Source organism: Dipteris shenzhenensis, chromosome 21 (assembly GCF_047967505.1).
Source record: "Dipteris shenzhenensis isolate YYH24624 ecotype China chromosome 21, Dip_SZ_1.0, whole genome shotgun sequence".
Lineage (NCBI taxonomy): Eukaryota > Viridiplantae > Streptophyta > Polypodiopsida > Gleicheniales > Dipteridaceae > Dipteris > Dipteris shenzhenensis.
In genome coordinates, this window is record NC_141616.1 from 35,841,148 (window position 1) to 35,855,099 (window position 13,952).

The 13,952-nt window shown below is 41.9% G+C and overlaps 1 protein-coding gene across 3 annotated transcripts in view; it reads left to right on the forward strand.

Moving 5' to 3' along the window:
* The first annotated feature begins 464 nt into the window (after positions 1-464).
* The window catches only part of LOC147888796 (F-box/LRR-repeat protein 3-like), a 34,997-nt gene continuing 21,509 nt past the window's right edge, over positions 465-13,952 (forward strand). For all 3 annotated transcript variants that reach the window (XM_087392533.1, XM_087392532.1, XM_087392534.1), the window contains exon 1: positions 465-1,855. In XM_087392533.1, the coding sequence (XP_087248659.1) occupies positions 1,226-1,855 (630 nt within the window). In that variant the 5' untranslated portion in view covers positions 465-1,225. The remainder of the gene's footprint in view (positions 1,856-13,952) is intronic.

Consider the following 13,952-nt stretch of genomic DNA (forward strand, 5'->3'; position numbering starts at 1 on the left):
ATCAAGAGAGGAATTTGGCTGGAAGGTTTGAATAGCGGGATGGAATGGGTGGACGAGTTGCGATGGACGACGGAAATGTAGAGGCATGATGTGTGGAGAAGGAGAAGTCCAACTTCCAAGGCACAAGACTTTGCAAAAGAAGAGGGGTTGGGAAAGAGCAATGAGGGAGCTTGGAAGAGGCCCGAGGGAGGGAAGCTTTGTCCGTGGTACTGTAATGTACCAGGGGGACTAAATGTACGAAAGGGTACAGTACAGTGAGACACGCGAGATCCAGATGAGCCAACGCGGCCAAGCCACGTGGCCGGCGCACTGGCAAGGTCGTACGATATCTTGTCGTATTCATAAAATCATGACAATTAACAATAGTTAGTATATATATTTCATGCACGAACACAGTGCGTGTTCCTTTTTCCTGCGATAGTTGATCGTCTGGCTATGGCGATAAACATCGGGTCTTCCTTTTTCCGCGATGTTTATCTGACTATGGCGTCCTCCTCCCCTCACTCACCTTCACAAACTCCCCATCCTTCCTTTTCTTCAGCTTCTTCCTAGCCTTTCTCCCCGTCAACAACCTTCTCCTTCTTCGCTCCTGCTCTAGTCCATGCTCTTCTTGCCCTCTCATCGCTTGCGCTTTCTCCATTCTCCCAGTAGCACGCCTGCACCTGCTCAACACTTCAACAGATCCCCACGATTGCTGCTTGTTCATGCCATTTCCTTGCCTCTCCTGCTCCTGCTCACCCCACCATCGCTCTTGGGTCCTTACTCCTCGTCCTTGTTGATGGCGTTTCGATGACGCAACAGCCTTCCCCCTCAGAAACCTTCTTTAATTTCGATCAGAACCTGTTGCAGTAGATGCTCTTCTAAAATCGCTTCCGCATTCTCGAGCAGCTCTTGGGTTCTTGCAGTAGAAGCAGCAGGCTGCATCTGCTGAAAGCTTCGACAGATCCCAAGGGAGCCATGATTCGCTGGTTGTTGATGCCGTTTCCTTGACGCAAGAGCCATCTCGCTTCTCCACCACTAGCGCCCACTCGAGCATGGCTCTTGGGTCCTTGTCCAAGCAGCAGGCTGCATCAACAGATCCCCAAGAGACCCATGATTTGCTGGTTGTTGATGCCTTTTCCGTGACTAAGAGCCTTCCCGCTTTTCCACGACCACGGCAACAAAGCGGTTAATGTCATTGTAGATCTGCCCAGCTTCTCCCGCGTTTGTCTGCCACTCAGTCTGAATGGCACGCGTTCATTCGTTCAATAACGTTCTGGACATGTTCGATGATCATATTTTGCTCAACATACTCGAAAGGCTGCCTGATCCTTTTGATCGACAAGCGTGGTGCCTTGTGTGCAAACGTTTTCTCAGTCTTGAAGCTTGCTGTCGGACGAGTGTTAAGCTGCTAAGAGTGGAAGTTCTACCAACCATTGTACGTAGGTATGGCCACCTCCAGCACCTGAATTTGACTTCATGCTCCCATCTTACCGATGAAAGTCTTCAAGGTATTGCAAAACTTGTGGGAAAGCAACTTCGTTCCATAAATCTCTCGAAGGTACGAACGTTTACGGATGTTGGTCTGGTCGTCTTGGCGCACGAATGTGTGTCCTTATTAGAGTTAGATCTGAGCCACTGTTTCCAAATGAAGGATCTGGGGGCTGTGGCCATTGGCCAAATGACAACTTTGGAGTCTTTGAAGCTCATTAGCTGCAGGGAAGTTACAGACAATGGCTTAGCTTGCTTGGCTGTAGGATGCACAGCATTACGCTACTTGAGTTTGAAGTGGTGTTTGGGGATCACAGACAGAGGAATCTTCATGATTGGGACCTATTGCAGTCAGCTGCGAGAGCTTGACCTTTCTTACACAGAGGTACGTTTCTTATTCTACCTGGGTGCCTGGTTTTCCTTTGGTCTTTGGCGCACTTCTTTTTCTACCTATTGGCATTACTTTATGTTTTCTTGAACGGGAAAGCTTACCAACCAAAAATAAAATGAAAATCTTAGGCTCTGTAAAAGGAAAGTTCAACTCCCTGCATGTGTAGACATATTCCGAGAGAGAGAGAGAGAGAGACGGAGGGCGGGGGGGGCGATAAGATGGGGGTCAAATCTCTAAACGCTCTTTTGCTTCTATTTATTTGGCCTTCCGTTTCGGGTCTGTTCCCAAGCTTTTTGATTCTGCCTTTTGTCGTGATAATTTCCTTCTTTCTTCCTTACAGCCGCATGGCCTATTACTGGTTTGAGCCATTGGTTTAGTGCCTCGATGCCTTACAATTTTGTTGACATTCTTTCTTGCTAAATTGTTGTTCACTCCCTTGTGAAATGTGCAGACTGGTTGCTTCCCCTCCTAGCGTCTCTATTCATCACAAAGGGTTACTTAGATTGTTCTCCTTTGAGTTATGCTGCTCTAGGATAGCCATTCCCTTTACGGTCCATTTCAAACAAGCTCTCTTGCTTTAAAGTAATTTGGATTATTCTATTGAGTGTCTTGTTGCATCCACACAAGTAGAGCAGGAAATAACCGAAGGGGTCCATAGTTCCAACATGGACACAAAACTATTTGTGAATCTCCTTGAATGCACTCAAATACACATGCATGTACCGATGGAGTACTTAATTTGAGAAGGTACTCCATTGGGAGAGGAATCATTTTTAGGCTCAATGCAAACATTTTTATATTTTATTGTACTTATTGCACTTTGTTGCATTTCAAGCACTGTAGAAAGGTTGAAGGAAGGAAGTATTTGGCTAACCAGTGAAATCGGCATTCATGGGAAAGGTTTTTGAAATCCTTACAAGAGTCCACAAACGAAGTAGGGCCTCTCTCTCATCCTGACTATTGCATATAATCAGAAACACGTATGGGTTTGCCATGATCATCAAGAATCAAGCCATTCAACATATTAGACAGCCTATCTACGATCGAGCTTCTTGTGAGGATGGGGAGAGGGAAGCTTGGAAGAGAATTTTTGAATCTGCCTCAAGCTTTCAAAAATAAATCCGTAAGGGGGGAGAAAGGCATCTTGAGGTGTGTGGATGTAAAGATCAACCTAGTATGTCCATCCACCTAGTATCACCACTTGAGGAGGGGGTACAAAGCCTAATGTCTGAATAAATAAATATTTCCAAGGCTCTTGCCTTGGCATAAGTCTCCTGACCACAACCTTGCTGAGAGAGAGAGAGAGAGAGAGAGAGAGAGCCAATCAGATTATATCATACAGGAAAAAACCTTTGCGAAACCTTGAAGTATCTAGTATGTTCCTAAGAGTTTAATATTGAATTTTGACTTATCTTGTATGTCTCTAAGAGCCTAATATCTAGTACATCCCTTACTAGAGTGTAATATTGAAACTAAAACTAAAACTCAAATTAGAGAAAGGAAGACACTATGTTGGGGGTGATTCTTTTCTCCATGAGGAATCTAAGCTTCACATGGATCCAATTCAAAGCTTCATAGGAATCTTAGTGCCTTTGGAACATGTTCAATATCTGTTGGAGCCTAGCATTACATAGGTGCCTTGCATGTGCAAAGGTTGTCATGTTGACTTAGTATATAAGCTCAAGTGCATGAGGCAGTAACCTCTATGGGCTTTTCTCTTATTAGAAATGAAGTTTGTAATCTCCTTCTCAAGGGAACTGTGTGTAGCATGGGCTCGTGGGTCTAGATCATACTCATGTGACCTCATATACAAAGAGTAAGGTACATCCTTCGTTAGGGGAGTCAATAACCTTACTCATATCTAGGTACCATGAGTAAATAAGTAGTCGTGTGACCTCATATACAAATGTCATTTATTAGGGGAGTCAATGACCTTACTCGTATCTAGGTACCATAAGTGAATAAGTAGTGAAATTGTTGCTAAATGTCGTATGTATGTGGGGCATCTCCATACCTTGCATTACACAGAGATTATAGAGTAGATAGTCTCAAAGGCACTTATGATCTTGCATGTCTACAAGATGAGGTCTTCATGTTAGATATCAATGCTCCACTCTCGTGTAACTACGCGAGAACCAGCTAACTACTTGTAAGCTCCTCATATGAGGAGAATGCATTTGAGTAACTCGGTTATCCAGTAGGTCCTGGTTTGGACACCAGATGGGGGTCATGTGTGGCTTGATGGCTGGATGGCTTCAGATAAAGTTAGCACAGTGCTAAGTAGGCTACATATAAGTGTAGGAAGGCATCCCATGATTGACTGCACTGAGGATAGATGGAGCATTTTTTGAGGTAGTTCACTCTCGTGTTGCGGGGCCTGTTTGGAGTCTCAGATGATCCCGGATGGCTCTGGACCGAACGGATTGCGTAGGTTAGTTGCTTTATTTTGCATCACGGTTCTATGTGTGGTCGGTAGCCTATTTTGGGACCGATCCTCAGTCGATATTTTGGATAGATTGGATCGGTTATCTAATTGAGTCTAACCGACTACAACTGGTGGCTATATAAGAGCACGTCCGTTAAGTCCATATTCATCACTGGCTATAGTAACCTTGATTCCTTAGCATCTAGCCTTTGTCCTCTACTATTTTCAGCATGTCATCGAAGCTCCTCACACAGGAGCGCATGGTTGGGAGGCAGCATCACCTATTGTATCAGTTTTTGATTCTTCATACTATCTGCTTTTCTCTTGCATACAAAATCTTGTTATCTGTTGAGCACAGACATTATTTTCTTACATGATATCAGAGCTTGCATTCTAGCAAGAAGATTTGGTAGTGTTTCTGTTTGCGAGTAGATTGTGAGAGATGGTCCAGTCTATAAGACTACGAATCCCACCGTTCGGGGAAAGTGAAAAGTTGGATGACTAACTATCCACTCTGAAAGTTCAAGATGAAGACCATCTTAAGCATATACGAGCTTTGGGATAGTGCTACTGGGGTGGACATGAAGCCGATTTCGAGATCGAATTTAGTCAATGCAGCACAACAGATAGTACTAACTGTGAATGAGATTCTCGCGTGGACAAGAAATGCAGATGCATTGTGTTTTATTATCTACACTGTAAGTGATTTTGTGATGGTGTTAATTTAACATGTCACCACAGCGGAGGAGGCATGGACGGTCTTGAAGAATCAGTACGAGATCACGAATCAGATGTGGATTCAAAATCTGGAGACAACTCGCGAACAAGAAATTATCTGAGTATGAAATGTCACCACAGCGGAGGAGGCATGGACGGTCTTGAAAAATCAGTACGAGATCACGAATCAGATGCGGATTCAAAATCTGAAGATAACTCGCGAACGAGAAATTGCCTGAGTCTGAAATGGTAGAGAAGTTTATCACCAGGGTGAAATCTGCGCGATCAGATGACTACAATTGGCATCACCATCACAGTGAGAATCTATTACGAAGGTGCATATGGATTCTTTTACTAAAGTACGACGGTCTTGTTACAGTATTGAATACGCAGAACAGAAATCCATCTCAACTTTGAGGATTTCAGCGCGATGCTTTTAGAGGAGATGCATCAAAAGATGAGAAGAAGATCAAGTGCTTCTATTGCAACAAGGTAGGGCACAAGCAAAATGAGTGTCAGAAGAAGATTGTAGATGAGAAAAATGAAGTAAAGAAAGAGTCCAGCAACAGTGGGCAAGTAGTACTAGTAGAGTTGTTCATAGCAATTGAGGAGATTTGCACGGAGGCAGTTCATGTACTTGCGGATGAACCTTGGATTATTGACAGTGGTGCATTGCATCACATGATCAGTGGGAAGGATTAGTATATCTCTACATTTAGTAAGGAATGACATTCTGATAGTAGTCGACAATGATGTAAAATATTTAGCAAAAGGAAACGGTATGATTGCTCTCAAGTTAAATCAAGTTGTAAAATAGTTGTCTGATGTTCTTTATGTGTTAGATATCAAGAGAAACTTGTTTGTTTTTGCAATCACGGATCCGAACCTCAAAGTTTAATTTGATAAGAATAGCGCATAGATTTTGGATCTTCGAAGGAAAGTCGTTGGTATAGGTACACGGCGCAACATCTACGAACTCTCAGCTTTCAGTGCTCCAGCTGATATAACACTAAGTTGTGGCATGAGAGGTTTGGTAATCTAAACCTTAGTTCTTTAAAGGAGATGCATAAAAATGAAATGATTGTAGATCTATCAGAAATTTCAGATCTGTCCGATGTATGTGAAGCTTACATGATGGGCAATCAGCATCGATAGTCCTTTTCTAAAGAGGTTAGTAGGGTAAAGGCTCCTTTAGAGCTCGTTCACACGGACCTCTACGAAAAGATGGAGACGGAAGCTTTGGATGGTTTCTACTATTTCATGATGCTGATTGATGACTACAGTAGAAGGATATGGATATACTTTCTGAAGACTAAAGATGAGGCTTAGTAAGTTCAAAGAATGACATATAATGGTCGAGAAACGGAGAGGAAGGTGAAGAAGTTGAGATCAAAGGTAGTGAGTTCACATCAAGTGAATTCGAAAGTTACTGTAAAAGTCACGGGATCAAGAGGTAGAAATTCCTATCACATACATCACAGCAAAATGTAGTAGAGCGCAAGATGTGCATCATCTGCGAAATGGACAGGAGTATGATGAAGGGAAAAGATTTGTCAAAGACTTTCTGGGCTGAAGTATGTAACATGGTAGTTTACATTATGAATCGTAGCTATACGAAGGCTGTGAATGAGATGACTCCATTGCAGGTCTTTTCTGATAAGAAACCTTCAGTTGGACATTTCAGAGTTTTTGGATGTGACTGTTTTGTGCATGTCCTTGATGCTAACAGGACCAAATGAGAACCGAAGAGTCGGAAGTGTATTTTCTTGGGCTACAGTGAAGAGACGAAGGTTATCGTCTTTATAATTTTGTTATCAACATCGTCGATCCAAGAGATTAGAGGAGCAAAGAAGGGCGCATGAACACTTGGTCAACTACGCTTTGATGACATAGGTGATCCGTGCTGAAGAACCTAAGTGTCTTGAAGCACATGGTGATGATAGGTGGATGGAGGTTATGCAGTCGAAGTATGGCTTCATAATGAAGAACAATACTTGGGACCTTGTGAATCGACTACCAAAACGCAAAGTAATCGGCACCAAGTGAGTGTACAAGATCAAGTATAAGTCCGACGGCACGTTGGATAAGTACAAGGCTTGGCTCGTGATAAAAGGATTCGCACAGGTACATGGTTTTGATTATCAGGATACCTTTGCTCCCACAGCTCGACTAACCATAATTCGCAGTGTTTTGGATTTAGCAGCACAAGAAAGTTGATCCATGTTTCAGATGATGTAAAATCCGTCTTTCTGAATGACGATCTCAAGGAGGAGGTATACATGGAACAACCACTAGGTTTTGTGATCTCTGGTTCAGAAGATAAAGTTTATAAACTGAAGAAGGTACTTTATGGACTGAAACAGGTTCCACGAGTGTAGTATCAATGGATTGATGTCTACTTTCTACAAAATGGATTTAGGAGGAGTTCATCTAATGTAAATTTATATATCTATAGAGGAGGTAGGTGTATGATTGTGGTCCTTTATGTGGACGATCTTGTCATAATAGAAAACCATGAAAAAAAGATATTACAGACAAAGCAGTTGCTAGGAAGAGAGTTTGAAATGATAGACCTCGGACTGATGCGTTTCTGTTTAGGGATTGAAGTTTGATAAGAGCTAAAATAGATCTTTATCTCACAGTTGAAGTATGCTAGAGAGATACTGAAGGCATTTGGCATGGCTGAGTACAAGACAGCTAGCACTCCTATGGAGGTTGACATGAAGCTCTCAAACGAGGATTTATCACCAGTGGTGGACGAAGCGAAGTACAGAAGGCTTGTGGGCAGTTTGATTTACTTGTGCAACATGCGGTCGGACATCAGCTTTGCGACTGGTATACTAAGGAGGTTTTTCAATAAGCTCTAGGAGAACCATTGGAGGACAAGGATGTGGGTGCTAAAATATATCAAAGGCACACTTGTTTATGGCATCAACTATACCAAGGACAATACCTTGACCGAATTCTATGACTCGGATTGGGTAGGAGACGTGGACAGCAAGAGATTAGTGATAGGTTACTATTTCTTACTTGGATTCGGAGCTGTGTCATGGGTCAGCAAGAAACAACCCACAGTTGCTTTTTCTTCTACCGAGATTGAGTACAAATCAGCATGTTTTGCTTCTTGCGAGACAGTATGGTTAAGGAGGATTTTAGGAGACATGGGTACAGTGTAAAACAAGCCTATGCAGTTATCATGTGACAATCAAAGTTGCATGGTAATTACAAAGAACCCTGTGTTCCACGCTCGCACAAAACACATTGAGATTCAATATCACTTTGTACGCGAGCTCATCATGGATGGAGAGGTTGACTTGGTATACTGTCCGACTATAGAGAATGTTGCGGATATCTTCACGAAGGCTCTTAGAAGAGACTTGCTGGAAAGACATCTTCATTGACTTAGCATTGGGCTAAAAAAGTTAAGTTCACTTGCGAGTGGACATTAAGGAGGGGTGTTAGATATCAATGTTTCACTCTCGTGTAACGTTGCGGGAATCAGCTAACTCTACTTGTAAGCTCTCCATATGAGAAGAAGGCATTTGAGTAGCTCGGTTATCCGATAGGTCCTGGTTTGGACACCAGATGGGGGCCATGTGTGGCCTGATGGTTGGACGGCTTTAGATAGAGTTGGCACATTGTCAACTAGGCTACATGCAAGTGCGGCAAGGCATCCCATGACTGACCGCACATAGAGTAGATGGAGCATTTCTCGGTGCAGTCCACTCTCGGGTTGTGGGATCTGTTTGAAGTCCCAGATGATTTCGGATGGCTTTGGGTCAAATGGTTCTATCGTGTAATCGGTAGCCTATTTCAAGACCGATCCCCAATCGGTTGTTTTGGATAGACTGGGTCAGTCACCCAATTGGATTTAACTGACTATAACTGGTGGCTATATAAGAGCAAGCTTGTGAAGTCCATATTCATCACTAGCTACAGCAACCCTGATTCTTTAACATCCAGTCTCTGTCCTCTACTATTTTTAGCATGCCATCGAAGCTCCTCACACAGGAGCGCACGGTTGAAAGGCAGTGCCATCTATTGTATCAGTTTTATAGTAATCAAATTTTTGATTCTCCATACTATCTACTTTTCTCTCTTGCATACGAGATCTTGTTATCTGTTGAGCATAGACATTGTATTATTTTCTTATACTTCATTTAACACATGCATTTGTATTATGTGGGAGAGGTGGACTAGTAGGTACCCTAGTATCTAGATAAAACCATCCTTGCTTCAAGTGGAGAAAATGATATCTTTAAAAGACTTGCATCTTGATGGCATGTGGTGGTTCTAGGGCTGTCCACATCCAATGAGAATGTATACCCACCTTAAAGTTGACTTTGATAACTTGATGAATCTCTTGTTTTGCACGTGTCATATTGGGAGATATCCCATAGATATTGTGACTTTCTAGAGTCTAAACAGTGTAACATCTAATTCGAGAACTATAACCTCAAAATGAGAACTCTAGAGGAATCTTTCAAAGATTTCCTTCTTTTCATGTAAATTTTACATATTTTTTAAAAAAATGGCCATTTTGCACAATGTCTTTTAACAAAGACATAAAAACCATCTTTTTTTGAAAAAATATCGACAATAGTATTTCAAAAAATAGGCATGAAAAGCTTTACTTAGAATACAAAATTCACATAAAATACAATAATGTCTCAAAACCATTACAATATGGACCTATGCATCTAATGTAAATAAAAGGGTCCTCAAAATGAGAACTCTAGGGAAATCTTTCAAAGATTTTCTTCTTTTCATGTAAATTTTACATATTATGGTCATTTTGCACAATGTCTTTTAACAAAGACATAAAACGCATCTTTTTTTAAAAAAATATCGACAACAGTATTTCAAAAAACAGGCATGAAAAGCTTTACTTAGAATACAAAATTCACATAAAATACAATAATGTCTCAAAACCATTACAATATGGACCTATGCATCTAATGTAAATAAAAGGGCCATGGCATGACATATTTTAAAAGTCTAATATGCCAGAAATTACATTGCTTCACAAATATACATGCCATTGATTCTACAAAGAATAGTACTCATCCTCGAATCCTATACCTTCAAATGCACTAGAGCTAAAGCTTTATGGGGTAAAAGTTGTAAGAGCCTTCCTCCTCCAAACTATCCACTAGAACATTCTTTGAGTCAACCTAGTCAAGTTGAGATGCCACCCTCTTTCTTGTATGGCGGGTCTTATTTTTGACTTGTGCATTGTATCCAATCAATGTCTTTGGAATCTTTTGGGATAATGTTATGTATTGTGTTGCCTTTAGCAATTGCCTTGCTTGTCTCAATTGAAATGCATATACTAAATAAAATATCTAGCCCAATTGCTCAGTCAATGATATCATCTACCAAGGTACCAAAATGTGTATATACATAAAGTTTAAATTTTTTTTCAAATAATTTATAGCTTTCAAAGGTTTTGGCTCACTCGGTCAATGATATCATTGACCAAGCATATAGCTTGGTTGCATAAAGCAAGCAAGGTAGAGCTTGGCAAATGATATCATTGACCGAGTGAGCCAAAACCTTGAAAAGCTATAAATTATGTCACGATCTGTGACGTATTCCTTTCTCTATTTCTAGACTTATGGATGGTTTGATGAATGGACACTTGTGGAAGGGTATGTCCTTTCGACGGGACACTTCTTATGAGGCACAACCCTTCACAAGAGACATTCCTATTGTAATGTATCCTCTCATCAAGGGTCACACCTTTCACAAGGGGTACACACCTCTTCATGCACATACACTTTGGAGTACACAGTGTTCCACGAGACACGAAGATACCTAGAACCGGATATTCCTCAAGAGTTTGTTGTCCATCTTTGAAGAGAAATTTACCCCTCACCTTCGGCATCTCCAGGGTACTCTCCACCTCCTTCAGCTCCCAAATATTCTCCTGTACAGGTTGTACCTTCCCTAAGACAGTATTTATACTCTGAAGGCACTCCTTCTCTTGGATATCCTTCACTTCCGACAGTAGCTCCCTATCCCTTCTTAGATCTGTGGACTCTGCAACCTGCTCTTGTACTCTCACGAGTAGTAACACCTCTTTTGGCATCACCAGTGTTACCTCAGACAGGACCTCCTTACGAGATTTCCACGGGTGGTTCCATCCTGCCTCGCTTGCTCCCTCCAACATGAGCAACCTCAGGGAGCAGTCCGAATCTTCTTTCAAGAATGGCACAAACTAGAGCGCAGGCTTGTGCTTTTCTTACAGGATCTCCGATATGTCGCAACGCTCGCGTGAAGCCTCTCTAGAGATCAAAGACTCAAGTCCAAAAAAGACCCTTGAAGTCAATGTACAAGGCAAAACACTACTGTAACTTCAAATTTTCCAGCTTCAGGATAGCATCTCTGACTTGGTTCAAAAAGTCCAACTTCTTCAAGATTCTCGTAGTGCCACCCATATAGAGGATGACGTGACACAACCAGACGACTATGCAAATTCATTCCCATCAGAGGTAAAAAACACTGAACTATGTGCCCTCTACCATTTACTTCAAGATTCCAAAACTAAAAGACTTGACATCAAACTTCTAGAAGCCTACACTGGTCAATGCAATCGTCGAATAGTTAACCAATGGCTTGCAAAATTGCACATGTACTTTGATACTATTGACCTCACTGAAGGCAAAAAGATCACCTTGGTAGCCTCTCTCCTCAAGGATATAGCTTTTCTATGGTGGCAAAGATGCTTAAAGGACGTCAAAAGTGTGTTAACCTGGGAACGTTTTGAACACGTGCTCTGTAAGAAGTTCATACCTGTCAATGCGGACTTCCAAGCACGATCGAAACTCCGACAGTTGGAGCAAATAGGCTCCGTGTCTTCTTACATCTCTCAGTTCATCACATTGGTGCTGGAGATTGATGGTTTAATTGAGGATGATCGCCTCATGCTTTCATCTCAGGCCTAAATTCCTCGTTATGCATTGATGTCCTTAAAGCAAACATCACCACCACAGCTGGCGCTATTGCTTACGCAGAACACATAAGAGATTTTCAAAACATAGGGAAACAGAGTGCTAATCACACACAGAACTCTACTATGGCCAAAGGTGCTCGCTCTCAAGATAACACCAGGTTTCGAAAAAACTTCGGTAATTAAGGTCAGCGACAGTCTCAAGATCCCCAAAAGACTCAGATATCATATGCTGGATTCCAACAGAAGCACTCCTCCAAGGATCGTGCCTCTTCTTCTTCACAAAGTCATTACCGACATCCCTAACATGAACGTGCGGCCATTGACAAGAAGAACAACTCCAGCACAAAAGGACTTTGTACCATCTGTACAGGCGACCATAGATGGTTTGATTGTCCCAAGCGACCAAAGCAAAATTCCAATATGGAACCTAGCACTTCCTAAAGAGAAGATGCTACCCCAGCACAAGACAAGAAAGGCAAAGCTGTTCGAATGGCAAATACCATCCACCTGAGCCTTGCCAGTAACCCCGAACCTTCCTGGCCACTCAATAGAGGAGACACCAACATAGGATCCTCCTGAATACCTCAACCAACCTTTTTTTCAGTCCTAATTGGATATTTTTTCATAGGAATTGCCAAAGTAGTTACCACCTCGACAACAAGTGGGTCACCCAATCGAACTTATTTCTGGCAGTAATCCACCGTTGAAACCTCCTTATCGGGTTTCTTATACTCAAAATGAAGAAATCCAAAGACAAGTAACCGAACTACTTAACAAAGGTCACATTTGGCCCAGTTACAGCCCTTTTGGATCTCCTGTACTACTTGTGGAAAAAAAGAATAAGTCAATGCGTCTTTGCATCGACTACCGAGCCCTCAACAAACTCACTATAAAAAACAAATATCCATTGCCTCGCATCGATGACCTCTTCGATCAACTTCTACACGCAACATAATTCTCAAAGATTGATCTTCGTTCAGGTTATCATCAAATTAGCACACGAGAAGGCGATGAGTATAAGACAGTTTTTTGAACAAAGTATGGACACTATGAATGTTTGGTCATGCCTTTTGTTTAAACAATGCCCCGGCCACATTCATGACACTTATGAACGACATCTTTAGGCTTTTCTCGATAAGTTTGTCATCATTTACCTCGATGACATCCTTGTTTTCAGGAGATCCCTACATGAGCACAAACATCTTCACCAAGTTTTTGAAGTTCTCCGCGCAAATTCTCTCTACATCAACATTGAGAAGAGTGAGTTCTTGAAGACCCAACTCGAATATTTGGGACATGTTATTTCTGCTCAAGGCATCTCTGTGGATCCCAAGAAGATCGAGGTAATCCGAAACTGGCCTACTCCTAAGAATGTTCACGATGTCTGCTCTTTTCTTGGATTGGCAAACTTCTACCATACAAAGGTCTATCAGTTTTTCGAAATCGTAGCTCCTATGTTCGAATTATTGAAAAGCCAATTTTTCAGTGGCTTCCCGAAACAGATATAGTTTCCAACAACTCAAGCAAGCACTCACTACCACACCAGTTATGGCTATTGCTGATCCAAACCTTCCGTTTGAGATCATGACTGACGCTTCCGACATTGCTACAGGAGTAGTCTTGATGCAAGAAGGCAGAGTTATTACTTTTGACAGCCATAAACATTCCGATATCCACACCCGATACCCGGTTTATGATAAGGAGTTTCTTGCTGTTATACATGCTTATCGCTCTTAGAAACGTTATCTCATGGGAGTCGACTCGGTGGTCAAGACAGACCATCACTCTCTCAAGTATATCTTTACTCAGCCAGTCATGAACGCTCGAGATCTGGATGACTCCGACGCTACTTGGCAATCTGATGAAGACTTACAGTGGTACCCTGACATTTTACAGTAGTATTTTCAGAATTTATAGTGATATTTTCTACATCAGTTCATTATCTCCACCAGGGTCTTATTTTGAGTGGGAGGGGATGTCACGATCTGTGACGT